The following is a 22,518-nucleotide window of genomic DNA, read 5'->3' as shown; positions in this document are numbered from 1 at the left end:
GCTGGTCCTTATTCTTTTTTTTTTTTTTAAGATTTATTTATTTATTTGAAAGCCAGAGTTATAGAGAGGCAGAGAGAGACAGAGCCAGACCCATCTTCCATCTGCCGACATGGAGCAGCCGGGACTCGAACTGGCGCCCGTATGGTGCCAGCACCACAGGCAGTGGCTGTACCCTCTACGCCACAGTGCTGGCCCCAGTTCCCTTCCTTTCAATGGGCCTGACCCTCCGGAGCCCTGGCCGCAGGGGGATGGGCAGACGTGTGCGCCAGCTGCTCGGTGCTCATGGTGTGTGGGCAGAGACAGCCACTGTAAGGCGAGGCCGTGGAACTGCCGAGACAATGGTCAGACACAGGTCCTAACTCCCGGTGACGTGGACAAAGTGTCCGAGGACGATCTGTGCAGGAGGCGACACTGAACAGAGGCCGGAAGGCAGATGAGAGGGGAGAGCATTCAGGTGGAGGCTGGCTTGAGCAAAGGCCCTGAGGCAGCCCACAGGTAGCTGACCCGCCCCCACAGCTGGGGCCCCGTCTTGGCTGCCCCTGAACGGGGGCACAGCTAGTGTAAGGCTGGGGAGGGCGTTACATGAGCAGAGCTTTGAGTAAGGAAAGAGTTCCCAGCATTCCCTGTGCGGAAGAGGACGTTTGCAGAGGGTGGAGAGTGGGCAGATCCTGGTCCCCGTGTCAACCCAGAGCTCAGACCTCGTTTGTTTTTGAAGCTGTCTTGGGTCATTTGTTTAAAGACAGAGTGACAGAGAGAGAGAGAGAGAGAGAGAGAGAGAGAGAGGTCTTCCATCCACTGCTTCACTCCCCAAGTGGCCCCATCAGACAGGGCTGAGCCAGACCGAAGCCAGGAGCTTCTTCCGGGTCTCCCACACGGGTGCAGAGCCCCAGCACTCGGGCCGTCTTCCGCTGCTTTCCCAGCCATCTGCATGGGAAGTGGAGCAGCCGGGACTCGAACTGGTGCCCATGGTGCAAGTGGCAACCCAAGCCGCTGCCCCCGCTCCTCAGGTCTTGTTTTGCAGCATAAGCTCAGAGAGGTTAGGTGTGGTGCTCAAGGCCACACAGCGAGTGACAGGTACGACCCAGAACAGCTCTGTGTGGTGCACACACTGTGCTCTGACACCACTGCCTTCCGCATGCCCACTCCACAGACCGACAAACCGAGGCCCAGGGAGCGCAGCCATGTCTGCACGGCCGTGAAACAGTGACTCCCAATACCTTGCCAGTAGCAGCCAGCACTCGGGTAGCACCTACCGTGTGTCAGCCCTAAGTGTTTCCCATGCGTGATTTAAATTATTTCAGCCCAAGGAGGCGGCACCATTATTGTACCCACGTTAGAGACGGGCAAACCAAGGCAGCAGGAGGTTACGGAAGGGGCTCACGGCCACACAGCCGGCAAGCAGCAGAACAGGGTGAGAGTGAGGCAGTCAAGGCAAAGCTCCGGGCACTGCGCCGCGACTCCCACGCCCTCTGCAGCCCGGAACCTTCTGCAGGGCCTTGGGTTTCCAGGTTCCCCCAGCACAGGTGCCCAGGAAGGATCTTCCAGGTCGAAGTGACCCGGGCTGGGCCGTGCCGGTGACCTCACGCAAGCCCAGCCTCAGTTTCCCCAAATGCCGGGGGGGGGGGGCCTTGGCACCCCTCCTGACTGCACCGATGGCCCGAGATAAGGGTGCAGGGAAGCTGCCTCCCCAGAGCAAAGGTCCGGCTGCCAGGAGCCACACCCCGGGCGCAGGGGGGCGGGCAGGCTGGCCAGCCGGTGGCCCGCGCAGGCTGCCCTGGGAGAGGCCTGTGGCTCTGCCGCCGCCCTGCTGTGTGTTCCCAGCCTGGGCTTCCCCGTCCTGCCTGGGGGATGATGGGAGGTTGGTTTCCGTTTCCCCCGCCCCGCGCAGGGCTGAGCCTTCCTGGGAAGGTGATCAGGGGCTTTCCGGAGGACCTGGCGCTGCTGGTCCTCCTCCCTCAGGAAGCCGGGGCGAATCCAGGATTTCGGGCGGGCGCTTCCGGGGCCTGGGCCAGGACGCGGAGCGGGCGGCCGCCCAAAGTCACATCAGCTTCCTTGGATCGCCGGATGCTAGCCAGTGACCTCGGGGGTCTAGGGTTGAACTTGGGGGAGGAGGCACCCCCATAAATGGCTTGGAGTCTGGAGGTGCCCTTGTTCCCTTGGGAACAGGATCTTTGCTCTTCTGCTGATTCCCAGGGGCGTCTCCCAAGCCCTGGCCTGAGCATGTGTCGGTCAGGTGGCATCTGGCTCAGTTTGAGGGCACCCGGGCATTGGGGCTGCCGGGAGGGTGGCCGGAGGGGAGGCGGGGGGGGGGGGCTGGCACCTAGGGTCTCCCAGGACAGAGAGGGCGGGGAAGGGCTCCCGGGGGACGGGATGCCTGGTCTTGGTCACTGGAGCTCACCCGTCTCTTTCTCTTCCCTCCACAGATGAATTGGGTGAGTATCACGAGGTGTGGGGAGGCCGTGGGCTCCGAGGGCTGACCTGGGGGTCTTGTCTGTGGCTTCCAGGCCCATGGGGGGGGGATCAGAGCACGGCACGTGCACAGGTGCTCCGCAGTGGCTGCTCACTCACCCAGGAGGTGCCTGGTGCTGGCCCAGGCCCCAGGGATCCAGCCAGGGGCAGAGCCAAGTCCCTGCGTTCTTGGAGCTCAGGGTGGTCGGGGGGGGGGGCGCTAGGACAAGCAGCAGAGGACAATGGCGGGGCTGCGCCGGCTGAGGATACGGGCAGGACCGGGGAGAGCTGGCGTCTGAGCTGAGACCGTACAGAGAGGGGAAGCCGGCTCGGGCTGGATGCAGAAAGAGGGAGCAGCCAGGAGGGGGCGCCGGAGGGCGCAGGAAGCAGCAGAGGCTGGGCAGGGGCAGGGTGAGAGGCTCTCAGGGCTCCGGGGCCGGGGAAGGCGTGTCTTAGTCTTCTTCTTCTTCTTGTAAAGATTTTACTTAATTGAGAGCTAGAGTTACAGACAGTGAGAGGGAGAGACAAAGAGATCTGCTGCTTCACTCCCCAAATGGCCACAGCTGAAGCCAGAGCCAGGAGCCAGGAGCCTCTTCCAGGTCTCCCACACAGATGCAGGGGCCCAAGCACTTGGGCCATCTTCCACTGCTCTCCCAGGCCACAGCAGAGAGCTGGATCGGAAGTGGGGCAGCCAGGATTCGAACCGGCACCCACATGGGAAGCCAGCATTGCAGGTGGAGGATTAACCTAGAGCACCACAGTGCTGGCCCCTTTCTTTTCCTTCCTTCCTTCCCTCCTTCCCTCCTTCCCTCCTTCCTTGTTAAGGTTTCATTTATTTGAAAGAGAGAGAGGAGAGAGAGAGATCTTCCATCTGCTGGTTCACTCCTCAGATGGCTGCAATGGCCAGGGCTGGGCCAGGATCCTGGAGCTCCATCCGGTCTCCCACATGGGTGCAGGGGCCCAGGCACTTGGGCCATCCTCCGAGGCTTTCCCAGGCGCATTAGCAGGGAGCTGGATTGGAAGCGGAGCGGCCGGGGCTTGAACCAGTGTCCACGTGGGATGCAGCATCACAGGCAGCGGCCTCACCCGCTGCAGCATAGCGCCGGCCCCTCCCTTTGTCTTTCTGAGACCAGTGGGGTCTGGGGAGGATTTCTGTGGGGAGGGTGTCGACTTGGACTCCACAGAAGATGGGAGCCATGGAGGCTTCTGAGCTGACGAGGGCCACGAGGGTGGGACCAGACTGCAGCCCGGGGGCCACGGTGGGGCTGGGGAGAGGCGTGGGAAACAGCTCAGCGGAGGTGGCACTGGACATGTCCGTCACAAAACCCCCGCAGGTTCAGCACCGGGGCTACGGGCGCTGCGGTCTGTGCTGGGGACGGTGGCCAGAGCGGCGTGGCGATGACACAGGGCAAGGGGGAGGCGGGCACCTGCCACTGGGCCCCTGCCCTGGTTTCTGGTGGACAGAGGCCTTGGAGGGCGGAGGAGAAGGGAATCCAGCCCGCCGCGGCCACCGGGCGATGCTGACCGCCCTGCGCCTGGCCGGCGGGGGCGGGCTGGGGAGGGTCTGGGGGCCTGGCCGGCGGGGGCGGGCTGCGGGTTCTGGGGGCCTGTGCCGGCGGGGGCGGGCTGCGGAGGGTCTGGGGGCCTGCCCGGAGCCCAGGGCATCACCACGCCCCGTCTACTCTTCCCCCAGAGATCATCGACGAGTACATCAAGGAGAACGGCTTCGGCCTGGAGGGGGCGGCGCCGGGCGCGGGCGAGGGGCTGCCGCGCCTGGTGTCCCGCGGGGCGGCCTCGCTGAGCACCGTCACCCTGGGCGCCGCGGCCGCCGCGGCCCCGGCCACGCCGCCGCCCTGGGGCTGCCCGCTGGGCCGGCTGATGGCGCCCGCGCCGGGCCCCGGCCCGCGGCCGCACCTGGTCATCGCCGAGCAGCCCAAGCAGCGCGGCATGCGCTTCCGCTACGAGTGTGAGGGCCGCTCCGCCGGCAGCATCCTGGGCGAGAGCAGCACCGAGGCCAGCAAGACGCTGCCCGCCATCGAGGTGAGCGCGGGGCGGTCGGCGCCCTGGCCCTGGCCCTGGCCCTGGCCCTGGCCCTGGCCCTGCACCTGGCCCTGCTGTGCACCTGTCCCTGCCCCTGCCCCTGCCCCTGCCCCTGCCCCAGCCCCTGCCCCTGCCCTGGCCCTGGCCCTGCCCCTGCCCCAGCACCTTCCCCAGCACCTGCCCCTGCCCCGGCCCTGGCCCTGCCCTGGCCCTGCCCCTGCCCTGCCCCTGCCCGTGCACCTGCCCGTGCACCTGCCCGTGCGCCTGCCCCTGCCCCTGCCCCTGCCCCAGCCCCTGCCCCTGCCCCAGCCCCTGCCCCTGTCCCAGCCCCTGCCCCTGCCCCAGCACCTGCCCCTGCCCCTGCGCCTGCCGTGCACCTGCCCCTGCCCCTGCCCCTGCCCCTGCCAGTGCCCCTGCCCCTGCCCCTGCCCGTGCGCCTGCCCCTGCCCGTGCCCTTGCCCCTGCCCGTGCACCAGCCCCTGCCCCTGCCCGTGCACCTGCCCATGCACCTGCCCCTGCACCTGCCCCGGCAGCGCCGGGACCAAAGACAAAGGCCTGGGGTGGTGCGAGGAAGGCGGCCGAGGCGAGCGCCGCACGTGGTTGAGCAACTTCTAGAAGGGGAATCTCTGGGGAACGGGAACTCGGCCCTGGGGGACACCCCGCGGCGGCCCCCGGCTCTTCCTGCATCCGGGTCTCCCACGTGGCGGGCACTTCCGGGTGTTGCTGCGCCTGCGCCGTGTGCCGTCCGCGCTCGAGGCCTGGGCCCCGCCGGCTGCTGTGGCCGCCGTGCGCCCGCTTAGAGCCCACGCGTGCCCCCTCCTGCCTCCCCACTGCCCTCGGGGAAACCCCTCCCCTCGCAGCCCCCCTCCCTGGCCGCCTCCAGCCCTCGCCCCTGCCCCTCGCCGGGCCCGGCCCCTGCCCGCCCGCCCGCCGAGCAGCCCCCTCCGCTTTTGCTTCTGCAAGCCCCTGCCCAGCGCTGGGAGCTGGGAACTCGGTCCAGGCCCGACCCCCGCCCGCTGTACCCCGGAGCCCGCGCCGGACTTGGCGCCGCTGGCCCGCAGCTCCGCGCTCACGTTTGGGGGCTCAGTGGGTCCACGCCGCGCGCCCAGCCCGGCAGCGCCCACACGGTGGACAGCAGGGCGGTTTGGGGTGAGGGCAGGGGTCGGAGCCCTGGCTCTGCCGCCCGTCACTCTGCCGGGCCCGGCCGTGGAGCGGGTGCCCGGGCAGCGCCCACCGCGTGCTGCCCGGCTGGCGGCCGCACTGCTGGTCGCTCCGGGCGCCGCGGACGCGCTGGGGAACGGGCTTCCCCCCACGTGTGTTTGCGGCCATGGACAGGTGACTGGCGGCTCTGGTGCGCCGAGCGCTGATCGCCTGGCCCTTCAAGCCTGGCGCCTCGCGTCTGTTTCCCTTGGAAGATGTGTGTCTCAATTCTCTTGGCAGATTTTAATGGGTGGCTAAATTTCCATGTGCTATTTTGTTTATTTGAAAGGCAGAGAGAGACAGCGACAGAGAGGACAGTTTTGCATGCACTGGGCCACTCCCCGGGTGCCTGCAGCAGCCCGGGCTGGGCCAGGCCAGAGCCAGGAGCCCGGAGCTCCATCCGGGTCTCCCTGTGGGCGGCAGAGCCCCCAGGCTTCAGCCCTCAGCTGCTGCCTCCCAGCCTGGCGGTGGGGACCAGGGTGGAAGCAGAGGAGAGGGGACTTGAACCAGCGCTGATACGGGCCGCGGATGCGGGCAGCCCAGCTGGCATCTTGGCCACGGCACCGAACGCCTCCCCGTGACTGTCTTGAAAAACTTTGTACAATTTGTACTTTTCTTGGAAATAGAGATATTAGTGTCACACAGTGAGGGGCTCCTGGTAAGGGGCACTGTGTGAACAGAAGTGTGCACCATCACTTACGTGTAATAATGCTTTTTATTTAAAGATTTATTTATTTATTTGAAAGAGTTACACAGAGAGAGAGAGTCTTCCACCTATTGGTTCACTCCCCAGTTGGCTGCAATGGCCAGAGCTGTGCCGATCTTAAGCCAGGGGCCAGGAGCCTCTTCCCAGTCTCCCACGCAGGTGCAGGGGCCCAAGGATTTGGTCCACCTTCTACTGCTTTCCCAGGCCACAGCAGAGAGCTGGACGGGAGGTGGAGTAGCCGGGACTCGAACCGGCACCCATATGGGATGCCGGCGCTGCAGGCCAGGGCTTTAACCCGCTGCACCACAGCACCGGCCCCTACGTGTTCTAATTCTATATGCAGTATATAACTAGATGCCGCGGGCCGGCACCATGGCTCAATGGGCTAATCCTCCACCTAGTGGCGCCGGCACACCGGGTTCTAGTCCCGGTTGGGGCGCCGGATTCTGTCCCAGTTGCCCCTCTTCCAGTCCAGCTCTCTGCTGTGGCCCGGGAGTGCAGTGGAGGATGGCCCAGGTGCTTGGGCCCTGCACCCCATGGGAGACCAGGAGAAGCACCTGGCTCCTGGCTTCGGATCAGTGCAGTGCGCCAGCCACGGCGGCCATTGGAGGGTGAACCAACGGCAAAGGAAGACCTTTCTCTCTGTCTCTCTCTCTCACTGTCCACTCTGCCTGTCAAAAATTAAAAACAACAACAAAAATAACTAGATGCCGCATGATACGGCACCCACTTGCAATCTTCCTACTCTGTGCCGACTTCCACATGTAAGAGAAACACGTGAGACTGCCTGCTCACTAGGTGTAGCGTCCACTCCATTCATTGTGTACAGAGGTTAGGATTCATCCGTGTTCATGGCTGAGTGGTACTCCACAGCGTGTGCATTCTCTTTTCTTTTATTCTTCTTCTTTTTTTTTTTTTTTTTGTTAAGATTTATTTATTTGGGGCCGGCGCTGTGGCATAACAGGTGAAGCTGCAGGCTGCAGTGCCGGCATCCTTTATGGGCACTGGTTTGAGTCCTGGCTGCTCCACTTCCAATCCAGCTCTCTGCTGTGGCCTGGGAAAGCAGTGGAAGATGGCCCCAGTGCTTGGCCCCTGCACCCGCGTGGGAGACCTGGAAGGAGCTCCTGGCTCCTGGCTTCGACTGGTGCAGCTCCAGCCATTGTGGCCATCTGGGGAGTGAAGCAGCGGAGAGAAGGCCTCTCTCTCTCTCTCTCTCTCTCTCTCTCTCTCTGCTCTGCCTCTCTGTAACTCTGCCTTTCAAATAAATAAATAAATTTTTAAAAAATATTTATTTACTTATTTGACAGGCAGAGTTACAAACAGAGAGGGGGAGAGGCAGAGAGAGAGAGAGAGAGAGAGGTCTTCCATCCGCTGGTTCACTCCCCAAATGACCGTAGTGGCTGGAGCTGGGCCAATCAGGAGCCAGGAGCTTCCTCCTGGTCTCCCACATGGGTGCAGGGGCCCAAGGACTTGGGCCATCGTCTGCTGCTTTCCCAGACCATAAGCAGAGGGTTAGATGGGAAGAGGAGCAGCCAGGACTTGAACTGGTGCCCGTATGGGATGCTGGCACCGCGGCGGAGGCTCAGCCCGCTGCGCCACAGCACGGCCCTGTACCACACTTCTTGGTGCAGGCATCAGGTGGGGGCAGCCGGGTCGCGTCCAGGCCTTACCCTTGTGAACGTGGGAGCGCGGGTAACTTCCATATGCGGCTGTCACTTCCTCTGTATGTTCCCGGGGTGGGCCGGCTGGGTCCCAGGGCAGGTACAGCGATCCGGGACTCTCCGTGCCGCCTCCACGGTAGCCGCACCAGCTTGCGTCCGCACCCCCGGTGTAGCAGGGCACCCTTTTCTCCAGCACTGGCCAGCACGTGTTTGTCTTTGATTGCTGGGCAGCAGCCGTTCTCACTGGACTGAGGTGGTGATGGTGCCCCACCGTAAACCTCCGGGAAGACAGGTGTCAGTCAGAGCAGCGCAGTGCACCCGGTGCCCACGCTGGGCTGCGTCTCTCCCTCCCGTATCTGCACACTTGGGAGATGCAGTGACTCAGGGACCTGGCGGCTTTCACCAGCACGTCTCAGCACGCCTCTAGCAAGTTTAGTTTCCAGCACTGCAGGATCCGTATGAACACAAGGCCATGGGGGCCGGCGCTGTGGCCTAGCGGGTTAAGCTGCCATCTGCAGTGCCGGCGTCCCATATGGGCGCCAGTTCGAGTCCCGGCTGTTCCACTTCCGATCCAGCTCTCTGCTGTGGTCTGGGAAAGCAGTAGAATATGGCCCAAGTGCTTGGGCCCCTGCACCCGTGTGGGAGACCAGGAAGAAGCTCCTGGCTTTGGCCTGGTCCAGCCTTGGCTGTTGCAGCCACAACACCAGCCCCTTGCGTCGTTTTCGGATTGGCCCAGTTGGCCCCAGAATGCCCCGGAGCTGCTGGTTTTGCCCAGCCCAGGGTCAGGTGCTGCGCCGAGTGTCAGGTGTCCCTGGCGCCTCTTAGCCCGGGCTCCTCCCTGGTCTGCCCTGTGGCCGTGACCAGGCTGTGGCAGGTGAGGCAGGTGTTCAGAGGGCGCTCTCGGGCTCGGTTTGGATGAACCACGCTGGAGGTGACGTGGTTGCCTTCCCAGGGTCTTGCACTGGGCACCCGGGGTGCAGGGCTGTGTAGCCACGGTGCTGGGGCGGACTGCGGTGACCCGGTCTCTCCTGGTCGAGGCCCAGCCTTGCCTCTGTCGCCAGCAGGGTGCCTGCGGGCGGGTACTCAGGCCTGTCTGTCTCCCCGGAGTCCCTCCAGGCTCTGTGCTCAGTGCTGGTTCTGACTCCAGAGTTAGGGTGGGAGACGCCGCTCCCCGCACCTGCACTCGGAACCTTTGTCCCCGCCTTTCAGAGGAGCCAGGCTCCCAGAGGGCGATTACCCGCCCAGGACTCCTAGCAAGTTCTTAGTAATGACCACTGTTCACTGCGTGCTTCTGTGTGCTTATTTCCTTTAAAGATGTGTTTATTTACTTACTTGAAAGGCAGGGTGACAGAGAGAGGGAGAGAGAGATCTTCCATCCACCGGGTCACTCCTCAAGTGGCTGCAACAGCCAGGGCTGGGCCAGGCCAAAGCCAGGATCCAGGAGCTTCCCCAGGTCTCCCATGCGGGTGCAGGGGCCCAAGGACTTGGGCCATCTTCTGCTGCTCTCCCAGGTGCATTAGCAGGGAGCTGGATCGGAAGCAGAGCAGCCAGGACTCAAACCGGTGCTCTGGTATGAGATGCCGGCGTCACAGGCGGTGGCTTTACCTGCTCTGCCACAACACCAGCCCCCCGGGTGTTTATTGATACCCATTTTACATATAAGGATGGGAAGATGAGCCGTGTCTGGTGCAGACGGTCCTTGGAGAGCCTGGGTTTGGCGCCAGGTCTGGCTTACTCCCAGGCCTGAAGTCTACTCTGTGATCCTGTGTGACATCTGGGAGCTGGAGAGCTCTCAGCCCGGGTCCTCGTGAGCCCGGACAGGCTGCTGGTGCGGCCCTGCCCCGGTGTGACCTCTCTGGTCCCGCTCAAGGTGTCAGTCGCCCCCAGTTTCCTATTTGGTCACTAGAGGGCAGCACACACCGGATTCACTCCTCAACGGTGTTGTAGACCTGGGCTTTTTTTTTTTTTTTTTTTTTTTTTTTTAAGATTTATTTATTTATTTTACTTGAAATCAGAGTTACACAGAGAGAGAAGGAGAGGCAGAGGGAGAAAGAGAGAGATGGAGAGAGAGAGAGAAGTTTCCATCCTCTGGTTCACTCCCCAATTGGCCGCAACGGCTGGAGCTGTGCCAATCCAAAGCCAGGAGCCAGGAGCTTCTTCCAGGTCTCCCACGCGGGTGCAGGGGCCCAAGGACTTGGGCCATCTTCTCTTGCTTTCCCAGGCCATAGCAGAGAGCTGGATTGGAAGTGGAGCAGCCTGGACTCGAACCAGTGCCCATATGGGATGCCGGCACTGCAGCCTGCAGCTTTACCTGCTATGCCACAGCGCCAGCCTCTTTTTTTTTTTTTTTTTATATTTATTTGAAAGGCAGAGTTAGAGAGAGAGAGATCTTCCATCTGCTGGTTCACCCTCTAAATGGCCACAATGACCAGGGCTGCACCAGGCTGAAGCCAGAAGCCCAGAACTCCATCCGGGTCTCCCACGTGGGTGGCAGGGATGCAAGCACTGGGGCCATCTCCTGCTGCTTCCCCAGGTGCATTAGCAGGGACCGGAACCAGAAGTGGAGCAGCCGGGACTCGAACCAGTGCTCCTACGGGATGCTGGCATCGCAGGCCGTGGCTTATATCACTGTGCCATGACGCTGGCTCCTGGAAAACATGGGAAACCTTTCACCTGTATTCACCTGTTGACACCCTGGCCCTTTTCCTGTCATTCTGTTTGCACATGCGCAGGTGCAGAGACAGACACGTTTCACTGAGCCACCACAAATGGATCATAAACATCAGGTGACCCCTAAATACCACCCGTCTGTCACCCCGGGGGTGGTGGAACGCCGTGAGGAACACTGGTATCCACGTGATTTCAGTCCCGACTGTCCCCAGTGGGTTCCAGCTTGTCCTCTTGCACGCCAGGAGCCCATCAACGTCGTACTCTGTGCTTGTCTAGTCTCACTCCTCTTTTATTTAAAAACAAAGTTCTGTATTTTCTATTTATTTATTAGAAAGGCAGAGAGGGAACTGGAGGTGAGATGGAGACACAGTGATAGTTTCTGTTCACTGGTCCACTCCCCAGATGTCCACACCAGCCGGGGCTGGGCCAGGCTGAAGCCAGGAGCCTGGAGCTCCATCCAGGTCTCTGCCTGGGTGGCAGGGACCCGCGTCCTTGAGCCGTCACTGCTGCCTCCCAGGGTGCGCATCAGCAGGAAGCTGGAATTGGAGGCAGAGCCGGGATTCGAACCCAGGCCCTGTGCTGTGGGGGCGGGCACCCCAAGTTCCGTCTTAACTGCTGCGCTGCAATGCCCACCCCTCCGTGTTTTTCTTTTCTTTTTTTTTTTTTTTTTTAAGATTTATTTATTTGAAAGAGCTACACAGAGGGGGTGGGGCCAGGAAGAGAGGTCTTCCATCCGCTGGTTCACTCCCCAGATGGCCACAATGGCCAGAGCTGTGCCAATCTGAAGCCAGGAGCCAGCAGCTTCTTCCTGGTCTCCCACATGGGTGCAGGGACCCAAAGCCTTGGGCCATCTTCTACTGCTTTCCCAGGCCATGGCAGGGAGCTGGATCGGAAGTGGAGCAACCGGGTCTTGAACCAGCACCCATATGGGATGCCAGCACTTCAGGCCAGGGCATTAACCCGCTGTGCCACAGTGCTGGCCCCCACCCCTGTTTTTAAAGTTGGGTTAGAATTATCCGGCTCTCCAGGGGACAGCTCCTTGGAAGCTTACAGGTGTATAAGGAGTGGGACCCCCAGCCAGGCCAGAACACGCGCTTCCAGCCCCATTCAGCCCCAGAACGCAGTGCCCATCCTCCGTCGTCTCTCAGGACCCTGGTGTTTCCACCTGGTGACCCTCCGCTCGGGTCGGCCTGAAGTTGCCCTGAGATCAGAGGCAGGTGGAGCCCGTGGGGGCTGTCCTGGGAGCAGAGCTGTGTGCTTCCCGGCACATCCCTGCCGGAAAATGTGTATCCAGAAACTCGAGATCTGAAACCCTCCACACCCAAACCCCAGCCAGACACCGCCGAGCTCCTGGGAGCTGTCAGAACTCAGCTGCAGGCTGGCACGGGGGCCTCTGCTCGTGACACCCCCGGCCCATCGGCTCTGCTTCCAAGCCAGCTCCCTGCTCGTGTGCCTGGGGAGGTAGCGGAAGATGGCCGCAGGGCTTGCTCGGGCTGCTGGCTTCGGCCTGGCCCAGACTTGCTGTGGCAGCCATCTGGGGAGTGACCCAGGGGATGGGAGATCTCCCCCCATTACTCTACCTTCTTTAATAAATAAATTAATTAATTTTAAAAAAAACCTGCAGGTGCATCAACAGTATCATAAAATTGCCTTCAAGCTGTGTATTCGTAGCAGGTGCATATGAAAATACAGATGAATTTTATGCTCAGGCTTGAATTCCATCCGACACGATATCTCCTTATGTATATGCAAATACTCGGAAATGTGGGAAAATCCAAGATCCAGAGCACTTGTGGTGCCAAGCGTTTTGGACAATGGCTGGGCAAGCTGGGCTGAGGGCATTGGGCTGCCACGGGACAGGGGAGTGTGCTGGCCTGGTTCGGTGGTGTCCTCAGAGCTGGGTCACCTGGCCCCGGGCGAGACCGAGCACCCTGCCTGCCGATGCTTCTCCCAGGTGTTAAGGTGCCAACTGAAGCACCCGTCAGTGATGCCGGTGTGGCCGTGGGAGCTCCCGAGGCGGGCACCCAGGGAGTGGCAAGGGGCGCGGGCGTGGGCGGTGGGACCCTCTCCCCAGGAGCCCCTGTGTCCCCGCAGCTCCGGGACTGTGGAGGGCTGCGCGAGGTGGAGGTGACCGCGTGCCTGGTGTGGAAGGACTGGCCCCACCGTGTCCACCCGCACAGCCTGGTGGGCAAAGACTGCTCCGACGGCGTCTGCAGGGTGCGGCTGCGGCCCCACGTCAGCCCCCGGCACAGGTACGGCACCCGGGGGCCGCGGGCTGGGCGGGGAGGGGCGGGCGGCTGCCCAGGGAGCAGTGGGGTGGCTGAGCGTGGCTGTCAGTTCACGCGAGTGCCGGACCCCGGAGCCTCGCCAGCACCGGGTGTTACCGTTTTCATCCGCTATTGCCATGAGTGCGAACAAGCCCTCCTGGGCGCTCACTGTGCCAGTCCTGGGGCGTGAGCGCCGTGCTGGGGTTTCCAGGGCGCGTTCCTGGGCCCCCCCCCGCCCCAGGTTCCTGCCGCCGCCCGGCTGCCCAGGGGCGTCTCAGCAGCCTCCCTCCTCCCGCCCCTCAGCTTTAACAACCTGGGCATCCAGTGTGTGAGGAAGAAGGAGATCGAGGCCGCCATCGAGCGGAAGATTCAGCTGGGCATCGACCCCTACAACGGTGAGCCCCGCCCCTGGGACCGCCCACCGCGCGCTCCTGGAGCCGCCCGACCACGCCCACCTGCCTACAGCGCCCTTGACCACGCCCACCTGCCCCGCCCTCGGCCCCGCCCACCAGCCGCTCCTGGGGCCACCTGCCCCGCCCTGGCCAAGCCCACCTGCTAACATCACATTTGGCCACGCCCACCTGTCCCGCCCTCCCTGGCCACACCCACCTGTCCCCCTGGGTTCACGCACCTGCCCCTGCCCCTTGGCCCACCAGCCCAACCCACCTGCCGCCCCGCCCACCTGCCCCCCTCGCCCCTGGGCCCGCTCACCTGCCGCCCACCTCACCCTGACCCACCCACCTGCCTGCCCCGCCTCACCTGCCAACCACCCCTACCCCCGCCCGCCCCACCCCACCCACTGCCCACCATGGGCCCACCCTGGCACCCGCCCACCTGCACAGCACCACTCTTGGCACCGCCTGCATGCCCCGCCCCCTACCTGGCCCCGCCCACATGCCCGCCCCATGCCTTTGCCACCCTCCACCCCTTCCTTATGTCTTCCCCAACCCTGGGCCTGCCCCTGGCACTGCCTGCCCCACCCACCTGCCACCCACCTGATCGCCCCGCCCCCTGGCCAACCACCCCATGGCCCCGCCTACCTTCCCTGGGGGTCCCCCACCTGCGCCCTGCACCGGCCCCTCCCACTTGCCCACCATGGGCCTGCCCTGGCCCCGCCCACCGCCCACCGCCCACCCCACACCTTCACCACAACCCACCCCATCCCTGTCTCTGCGCAGCGGGGTCCCTGAAGAATCACCAGGAGGTGGACATGAACGTGGTGAGGATCTGCTTCCAGGCCTCGTACCGGGACCAGCAGGGGCAGATGCGCCGCATGGACCCCGTGCTCTCTGAGCCCGTCTACGACAAGAGTGAGTGGCGGCCCTGTCCCGGGGCCCACGCGCAGGGCCTGACACACAGGCAGTGGCCGGTTCCTAGAAATACTTAGTCCTTTAAGAAGCAGAATGAGGGCGAGGTGGTGAAGGAGAAAGAGAGGGAGATCTGTCCGCCGGTTCACTCCCCAAATGGCTGCAAGAGCCAGGGCTGGGCCAGGCCAAAGCCAGGAGCCAGGGGCTCCATCCGGGTCTCCCGTGTGGGTGCTGGGGTCCCATTCAGGTCTCCATCCAGGTCTCCCGTGTGGGTGCGGGGGCTCCATCCGGGTCTCCAGGTGGGTGCAGGGGCCTGGGCACTGGGGCCGTCATCCACTCCTTCCCAGGCCCTTGGCAGGGAGCAGGATTGGGAGCGGAGCAGTGGGGACTCGAACCTGTGAGGACGTCCAAGCAGAGGCTCCGCCCTCTGCGACAGGACCCTGCCCTAGCTTCTCCTTCTGTGGAGATAGTAACCTGTCCCTCAGAACCCCCGGCAGCCTCTGCCTTGTCCCTCTGGCTGGAGCTTGTCTCCTGGTGACTCCTTAGCTACAGGGAGTCTGGGAAAGTGAGTCCAGGGAGGGGCCCGGGCGTGGACGAGGGCACCGGCTCCCTGGGGAGCGCCACAGGCACCCAAGTGCAGGGGCAGCGCTCAGGGATTTCAGGTGCAGCTGATGGAGCAGCAACCCAGGTGGACTCAGGGGGGCAGGGGCTCTGTCCCAGGTGGGCTTAGGGGGATGTGGGCTCTGTCCCAGGTGGGCTTAGGGGGGCAGGGGGCTCTGTCTCAGGTGGGCTTAGTGGGGCGGGGGGGCTCTGTCTCAGGTGGGCTTGGGGGGGCGGTGTGGGCTCTGACCCAGGTGGGCTTAGTGGGGCAGGAGGCTCTGTCCCAGGTGGGCTTAGTGGGGCGGGGGGGCTCTGTCTCAGGTGGGCTTAGGGGGGGTGTGGGCTCTGACCCAGGTGGGCTTAGGGGGCCAGGGGGCTCTGTCCCAGGTGGGCTTAGTGGGGCGGGGGGCTTTGTCCCAGGAGGGCTTAGGGGGGGTGTGGGCTCTGACCCAGGTGGGCTTAGGGGGCCAGGGGGCTCTGTCCCAGGTGGGCTTAGGGGGGCGGGGGGCTCTGTCCCATGAACTAAAGATGCCGCAAGGGGGCGCCACGCTCCAGCCGTGGGAGACGCCGGGGTCTCAGCAGCGATTTCCCCGCGCGTGGTCACTGCTGGCCCTCAGGGCTGTCTCCGCGGACGGCACCGGCCCGGCCTGCCGCCAGCCCTCCCCGCCCAGCGCTTTTTCCAGCCTCTCCTCCCGTGTTCTGGCCCAGAATCTCAGGGCTGCCTCTCATTGGCCTGCTTGGGGTCAGCTGCTCCTCTCTGGCCAATCAGCTACAGGTAAAGGGAGGCAGTGCTCTAATTGGCCAGGCCCGGGCACGTGATCACGGCAGAGCCAGGGCCTGGCGTCAGGCCTACCCGTCCCTCGTGACCTCGTGCAGGTCCGGACTTTTACACCGGGCGAGGCCGTACAAGGTCCGTGACCCCTGACCCCTGACCCCACCCGCTCTCCCTGAGATCTGCGGGTCTCTATTTATTTATATTTATTTGAAATGCAGAGTTAAGAGAGGGAGACACACACACACACACACACGTGCGCACGCAGGTACACCTGCTGGTTCACTTCCTAAATGGCCACACTAGCCAGGCCTGGGCCAGGCCGCCGCCCGGAGCCCAGAACTCCATCCGGGTCTCCGGCGTGGGTGCAGGGGCCCAGGCACTTGGGCCCGCCCGCTTCCGCTGCCTTCCTAGCACAGGTGGGCTGCCCTGCCCGCTCCCGGCCCGCCTCTCCCAGCCCCGGGCGGGCACCCCCGGGAGCCTGAGAAGGGTTTCACAGTGGGATTCTCCGCCCCTCGCCCCCTGCCAGAGTCCACAAACACGTCGGAGCTGCGGATCTGCAGGATCAACAAGGAGAGCGGGCCGTGCACGGGCGGCGAGGAGCTCTACCTGCTGTGCGACAAGGTGCAGAAAGGTGAGGGCTGGGGCCGGCGCGGGGTAGGAGGCTCTGTCCGCAGCTGAAGACCAGGGGGCCGGCCGTCAGCAGGTCGGTGCGGGGGGAGCTGGGAGCCGGCTGGCAGACGCACACGGAGGACTGTGTGTGGGCCCGGGGTGGGAGCTGTGGTGCCAGACGCCTAGGCAGATGGTGGAACCGCACAAACAGCTTCCGGTGATGCGGGCTGGGGGCGGAGCACCTGGAGGGCGTGGGACAGCTCCCCTGGCCTCTCTGACTCCACTCCCTCCCAAGGGCTTGGCCTGAAGTCGCCCCGAGCTGGGCGGGCAGAGGGCGTGGGGAGCCCACCCTCTCATTGTCCAGTCTGCCCGCTCCCTGTATCCGCGGATTGAAAATGTTTTTGGGGAAAAAAAATGGCATCTTACTGAGCAGGTGCACTTTTTTCCGTGACGGCATTCCCTAAACAAAACCGTGGGCCGACTTCCCCCAGCAGGTCCATTGCAGTAGGTGTTCAGGGTCGCCCAGAGGTGGTGTGAAGTGTGTGGGTGGGCTGTGCCAACCCTGCACCATCTGTGTGAGGGACTTGAGCGGCAGAGTTATTTTTTTTTTAAGAGTTACTTACTGGGGCCGGCACTGTGGCACAGTGGGTTAGAGCCGCCGCCTGCAGTGCCGACATCCCATTTGAGTGCCAATTCCAGTCCCGGCTGCTCCACTTCCGACCCAGCTCTCTGCTATGCCCTGGGAAAGCAGCAGAAGATGGCCCAAGTGCTTGGGCCCCTGCACCCTGTGGGAGACCCAGAAGAAGCTCCTGGCTCCTGGCTCCGACTTGGCTCAGCTCCGGCCGTTGCAGCCATTTGGGGAGTGAACCAGCGGATGGACGACCTGTCTCTCTCTCTGCCTCTCTGTCACTCTGCCTTTCAAATCTGAAGGGCAGAGTGACAGAGAGAGGGGAAGAGAGAGGTATCTTCTGCCTGCTGGTTCATCCCCCAAATGGTCACAACAGCCACATCTGGGCCAGGCCAAAGCCAGGCGCCAGGAACTCCATCCTGGTCTCCCACGTGGGTGGCAGGGGCCCGAGGACTTGGGCCATCTTCCCCCTCCCTCCCAGGTGTATCAGCAGGGAGCTGGATCAGATGTGGAGCAGCCGGGACTCGAACCAGCATTCCCACAGGGGAGGCAGTGGCACAGAGGCAGCTTAAGCTGCATGGATTTGAAAGGCGGAAAGACAGAGAGCTCCCTCTGCCAGTCCATTCCACAAGGGCCTGCAGCAGCCCGGGCAGGAGCACAGATCTCCATCGAGGCTCCGGTGCGGGGCCGGGAGCCATCATCTGCTGTCTTCCAGGGTGCACAGGAGGAGGAAGCTGGAACTTTCCCAGCGTCTTAACTGCTAGGCCAGACACCCACCCAAATTTGTCTTGAATTCTATTTAAAAAATTTTTTTTTATTTTCTAATTTATTTTATTTTATTTTTTTATTTTTTGACAGGCAGAGTGGACAGTGAGAGAGACAGAGAGAAAGGTCTTCCTTTGCTGTTGGTTCACCCTCCAATGGCCGCCGCGGTTGGCGCGCTGCAGCCGGCGCACCGCGCTGATCCGATGGCAGGAGCCAGGTGCTTCTCCTGGTCTCCCATGGAGTGCAGGGCCCAAGCACTTGGGCCATCCTCCACTGCACTCCCTGGCCACAGCAGAGAGCTGGCCTGGAAGAGGGGCAACCGGGACAGAATCCGGTGCCCCGACCGGGACTAGAACCCGGTGTGCCGGCGCCGCAAGGCGGAGGATTAGCCTGTTAAGCCACGGTGCTGGCCTTAAAAAATTTTTTAAATTTAATTTATTTAAAGACAGAGACAAAACAGAGCTCTTCCATCTGCTGGTTCATACCCCAAATAGCCCCAACAGCCAGGGCTGACCAGGCCAAAGCCAGGAGCCTGGAACCCAGTCTGGGTCACCCATGTGGGCGGCAGGGGCCCAAGGGCTTGAGGCATCGCCTGCGGATTCCCAGGAGGCACAGTGGCGGGAAGCTGGATTTGGAAGTGGAGCCGGGACTCGGGCCAAGCGCTCTGCTAAGGGACGGGATGGATGCAGCCGTCCTAAGAGGCATCTCAGCCACGGTGCCAGGCGCCCGCCCCGCCTCTGCCCTTCCCGTGCCCTGCCCGGGGTACGGGCGCCCGCCCCGCCTCTGCCCTTCCCGTGCCCTGCCCGGGGTACGGGCGCCCGCCCCGCCTCTGCTCTTCCCATGCCCTGCCCGGGGTACAAGCCACAGCCGCGCACGGGACTGTGCTGGGTCCTGGCAGTCCTCCGGGCGCGCTGAATCCCAGCATGGCCTTGGGGACCCTGACGTTGACACTACGACCTACCTTTTAGATGTTGTGACGGAGCTTAGCTGAGATGCTCCGTAAAACTATGTCAACCACTAGGGGGGCCGGCGACGTGGCAAAGCAGGCTAAGCTGCCGCTCGCAGTGCCCACATCCCCTGTCCGGGCGCCTGCTCCAGTCCCGGCTGCTCCACTTCCCATCCAGCTCTCTGCTAGTGCACCTGGGAAGGCAGCAGACGATGACCCAAATACTTCCCATGAGGGAGACCCGGATGGAATTCCTGGCTCCTGGCCTTGGCCTGGGTCAGCTCTGGCCATTGGGGCCAGCTGGGGAGTGAACCAGCAGATGGAAGATCTCTCTTCCTCCCTCTCTATCATTCTGCTTTTCAAATAAACAAATCCTTTTTTTCGAAAGGCACATAATGACCGGCACATAGTAGGTGCTAGCTGCCGTGTGCTCAGCTTTACTCTCAGGCATTGACCCTGGGGGCGCTGAGTGAGTCGGGGCTCGCCGGGCCGGCTGGCCTGGCTCAGCGCCGCCCCTGTGTGTTCCTGCCAGAGGACATATCAGTGGTGTTCAGCACAGCCTCCTGGGAAGGCCGCGCCGACTTCTCCCAGGCCGACGTGCACCGCCAGATCGCCATCGTGTTCAAGACCCCGCCCTACGAGGACCTGGAGATCGCGGAGCCCGTGACCGTGAACGTCTTCCTGCAGCGGCTCACCGACGGCGTGTGCAGCGAGCCGCTGCCCTTCACCTACCTGCCCCGTGACCACGGTAACCATGGCACCCAGGCCTGCCCCGCCCTCGAGCAGGTCCCTGGGGTGACCGGGACCCAGCAGAAGCAGAACCCAGGCTGGGAGCTGCGGAGGCTTCCTGGCTGTGTGACCTTGGACTCTGTAGCCTGTGTCTCCTCGCATGGGCGGGGTGTGTTGAGTCAGGTCCCCTGGGTGTGCCCGTTCCCTGCCTGGCCCTGCGCAGGTAGCGCTGGGGACACAGCAGTGACCGAGACAGCCCCAGCTCTGCTCCTAGGAGCTGCGCGGTCCTCTGCACAGGGTGGGGGACGAGCCTGCACCCTCACGATGGTGACCAGAGCGGGCAGGACTGGAACGGAGTGGCTGGAGGACTTGGATTGCCTACAGAGGGCCACTTCGTCCAGCTTAGGGTCAGGACAGCTTCCTGGGGCAGGGGACAGCTGAGCTGAGGCCAGGATGCCTGAGGGGTTCTGCAGGGGAGGGGGAATGTTTCACGCAGCAAGTGCAGAGGTCCTGAGGCAGGCTTGCGCCTGGGGTGTCCCAGGAAGAGAGACCAAAGTGCCTGGGAGGGAGCTGGGTTTGGTGTGGCTGGGATGGAAATGGGCACTGGGTTGGTCAGCTGCCTCAGTGGTCTCGGGTGTGAGTTACTATTACTGAGTGGTTGGTTTTCGCATGTCCCTGGCGTCTTCGAATAGACAGCTACGGCGTGGACAAGAAACGGAAGCGGGGGATGCCGGACGTCCTCGGGGAGCTGAACAGCTCTGGTGGGTGTCCTCTCCCCCCTCCACTCCCACCCTGCCCGCCCCAGGCTGGGGAGGATGTCAGGGCCGGGGGGCCTCACCTCTGCTTTCCCGCAGACCCCCACGGCATCGAGAGCAAACGGCGGAAGAAGAAGCCGGCCTTCCTGGAGCACTTCCTGCCCAGCCACGGCTCAGGTGGGTCCTGACTTCACAGGGACCCTGCCCCCCGGGGTGGGCTGCAGCCCGGCTCCCCCGAGGCCATGACTCCGCCTGGCCAGCAGCAAGTGGCAGGGAGGGGCCTCTGGAGGAGGACTGCAAGCTTGGACCCCCTCTGGGCCGCGTGTCTGCTGTGTGACCTTGGCCAAGCGGCTCCACCTCTCTGAGCCTCAGGGGGCTCTGATGGAGGGTCTCGCTGCATAGCGACCGCCCTGGCCTCCTCGATGTGAAAGCAGTTCTTTATTTCAGACACCGTACAACAGCTGTCTGGGTGTGCGGACCCACGGGAGCCGCACTCACCCGGCCAGAGGTGCGGTCATGGCCCCGCTTTTACAAGGGAAGAGAGGCCGCCTCTCGCCCACGGCCACACCGTAGCCGCAGGTGTGCAGTAGCGCAGGGGGCTCAGCAGGCAGGGCCTCTGTCTCCACAAACGAGGACACGCGTGGAGTAGCACAGGCTGGGGGTGGGAGCCAGCCAGGCTGGAACGCAGAGCCCGTTGCCATGCCAACCACCCGCTGGCCTGGCCCGCCCGGTGCTGGCTCCGTCTCAGCTCACACACCAGCCGCCAGCACCCGTGAGTCGCATGAGCCCAGCCCTACCCAGCTGCCGTCCGAAGCGTCCCCGGGGCCAGCCACTGGAACGCTGCCCCCAGCTGGCCTGGTGCAAGGGTGTTGGAATAAGACTGGATCTGAATCCCGAGCCCCCATGTAGCAGCTCCGCGGCCCGAGAGCCTCGGTTCCCACGTCTGTCAGGCGGGCACCCACCTGCCAGGATGCAGGGAGACCACGTCGTACACCCGTTTATCACAGTGCGGGCGCAGAGCGGGAGCCCAGGGCATGCTGGGACTCGCCGGACGTCAGCACTGTCTGCTGCGTGTGTTCCCATCACACTGGACGGAATTCACAGCAAAACCCCAGATAACAGGGCTTCAACAAGACAGACGTGCGCGTCTCCTCCCTCAGACAGCCCGGGTCTGGTGGCTGTGTGCTCCTCACACCTGGCTCCTCCACTCCAATTCCGTTTCCCTCATGTGAGATGCTAGGTGGCTGCTGCAGCTCCCGTCATCACGCTTACATTCCAGTTAGAACTTAGCTCAAGGACCACAAGCTGCAAGGGAGGTGGGAAACGAGTCCAATGGGCTGAAAAACTGGGAGAGCCCCTCACAGTGACACTCACCCCCTCACAGTGACACTCGTCTTAGGCGTTTTGGCCTGGGTCGGCCGGCCTAGGTCAGCTCCCCTTTGGGGGTCGTCTCTGTATCTCGGGGGCATTCGAGCCTGGGCTGCTTCCTTGGGGAACGCCCCCAGCCGTGCAGAGGCCTGGTTCTTCCACTGGTCTCCCCGCGCGGTGCCTCCGTGTGCCCAGCGGGAAGAGCGGGCCTCCCCGTGGCCGGAGCTCGCCCCCCGCCAGCTCTTCTCTCCCGTCCGTCCCCACAGGCTCGTTCCTCCCGCCATCGGCCTTGCTGCCGGACACAGACTTCTTCCCCGGCACCGTGTCCCTGCCTGGCCTGGAGCCGCCGGGCGGGCCCGACCTCCTGGACGACGGCTTCGCCTACGACGCCACGGCCCCCTCGCTCTTCACCATGCTGGACCTCCTGCCGCCGGCGGCGCCCCTCGCCAGCGCGGTCGCTGGCAGCGGGGGCCCGGGGGCCGCCATGGGGGAGCCGCCTGGTCCCGAGCCGCTGACCCTGGACTCGTACCCGGGCCCGGGCCCCGGAGACGGCGGCACCGCCAGCCTCGTGGGCAGCAACATGTTCCCCAACCAGTACCGCGAGGCGGCCTTCGGCGGCGGCCTCCTGTCCCCGGGGCCTGAAGCCACGTAGCCCCCCGCGGCGGGGCCGGGCGAACCCCCATTCCCTGGGGGCCCCCGCGGTCAGTCCTCGACCTGCTCGTCCTGCATCGGACATCTTCCGCGCCGGCGAGGCGCCCCGAAGCACGGGCTTCCCTCTGGGCCCATTTCACGGAGAAGGAAACGGGCCCGGAGGGGAGCGGGGCCTCGCTGGGCCCCGGCCGCCCCGGGCCGGACCTGCGGATTCGCAACGCACTGTACATATCGGGAGGCAGATCCCCGGCCTCCCCCAGACCTGAAGACGGGGGGTCGGCTGTTTGTCCAGTCTTCCAATAAAGAGAGTTTTTGAGCCTTGGGGGTCTCGCGTCTTCGCCTGGGAGCCCAGCTAAGGCTTCGACTCTCCAGCGTCCCGCCCTCCCGGCCCCG

The 22,518-nt window shown here is 63.7% G+C and overlaps 1 protein-coding gene across 1 annotated transcript in view; it reads left to right on the top strand.

Moving 5' to 3' along the window:
- The window catches only part of RELB (RELB proto-oncogene, NF-kB subunit), a 27,269-nt gene extending 4,827 nt beyond the window's left edge, over positions 1–22,442 (top strand). The window contains exons 3-11 of the mRNA XM_062177115.1: positions 4,142–4,488; positions 12,820–12,977; positions 13,296–13,387; positions 14,171–14,302; positions 16,201–16,305; positions 19,155–19,370; positions 20,044–20,112; positions 20,206–20,283; positions 21,741–22,442. Coding sequence (XP_062033099.1) covers positions 4,142–4,488; positions 12,820–12,977; positions 13,296–13,387; positions 14,171–14,302; positions 16,201–16,305; positions 19,155–19,370; positions 20,044–20,112; positions 20,206–20,283; positions 21,741–22,126 — 1,583 coding nt within the window. The 3' untranslated portion in view covers positions 22,127–22,442. The remainder of the gene's footprint in view (positions 1–4,141; positions 4,489–12,819; positions 12,978–13,295; positions 13,388–14,170; positions 14,303–16,200; positions 16,306–19,154; positions 19,371–20,043; positions 20,113–20,205; positions 20,284–21,740) is intronic.
- Positions 22,443–22,518: the final 76 nt, after the last annotated feature.

Source organism: Lepus europaeus, chromosome 19 (genome assembly GCF_033115175.1).
Source record: "Lepus europaeus isolate LE1 chromosome 19, mLepTim1.pri, whole genome shotgun sequence".
NCBI lineage: Eukaryota > Metazoa > Chordata > Mammalia > Lagomorpha > Leporidae > Lepus > Lepus europaeus.
This window is presented reverse-complemented; position numbering and strand designations above follow the sequence as displayed.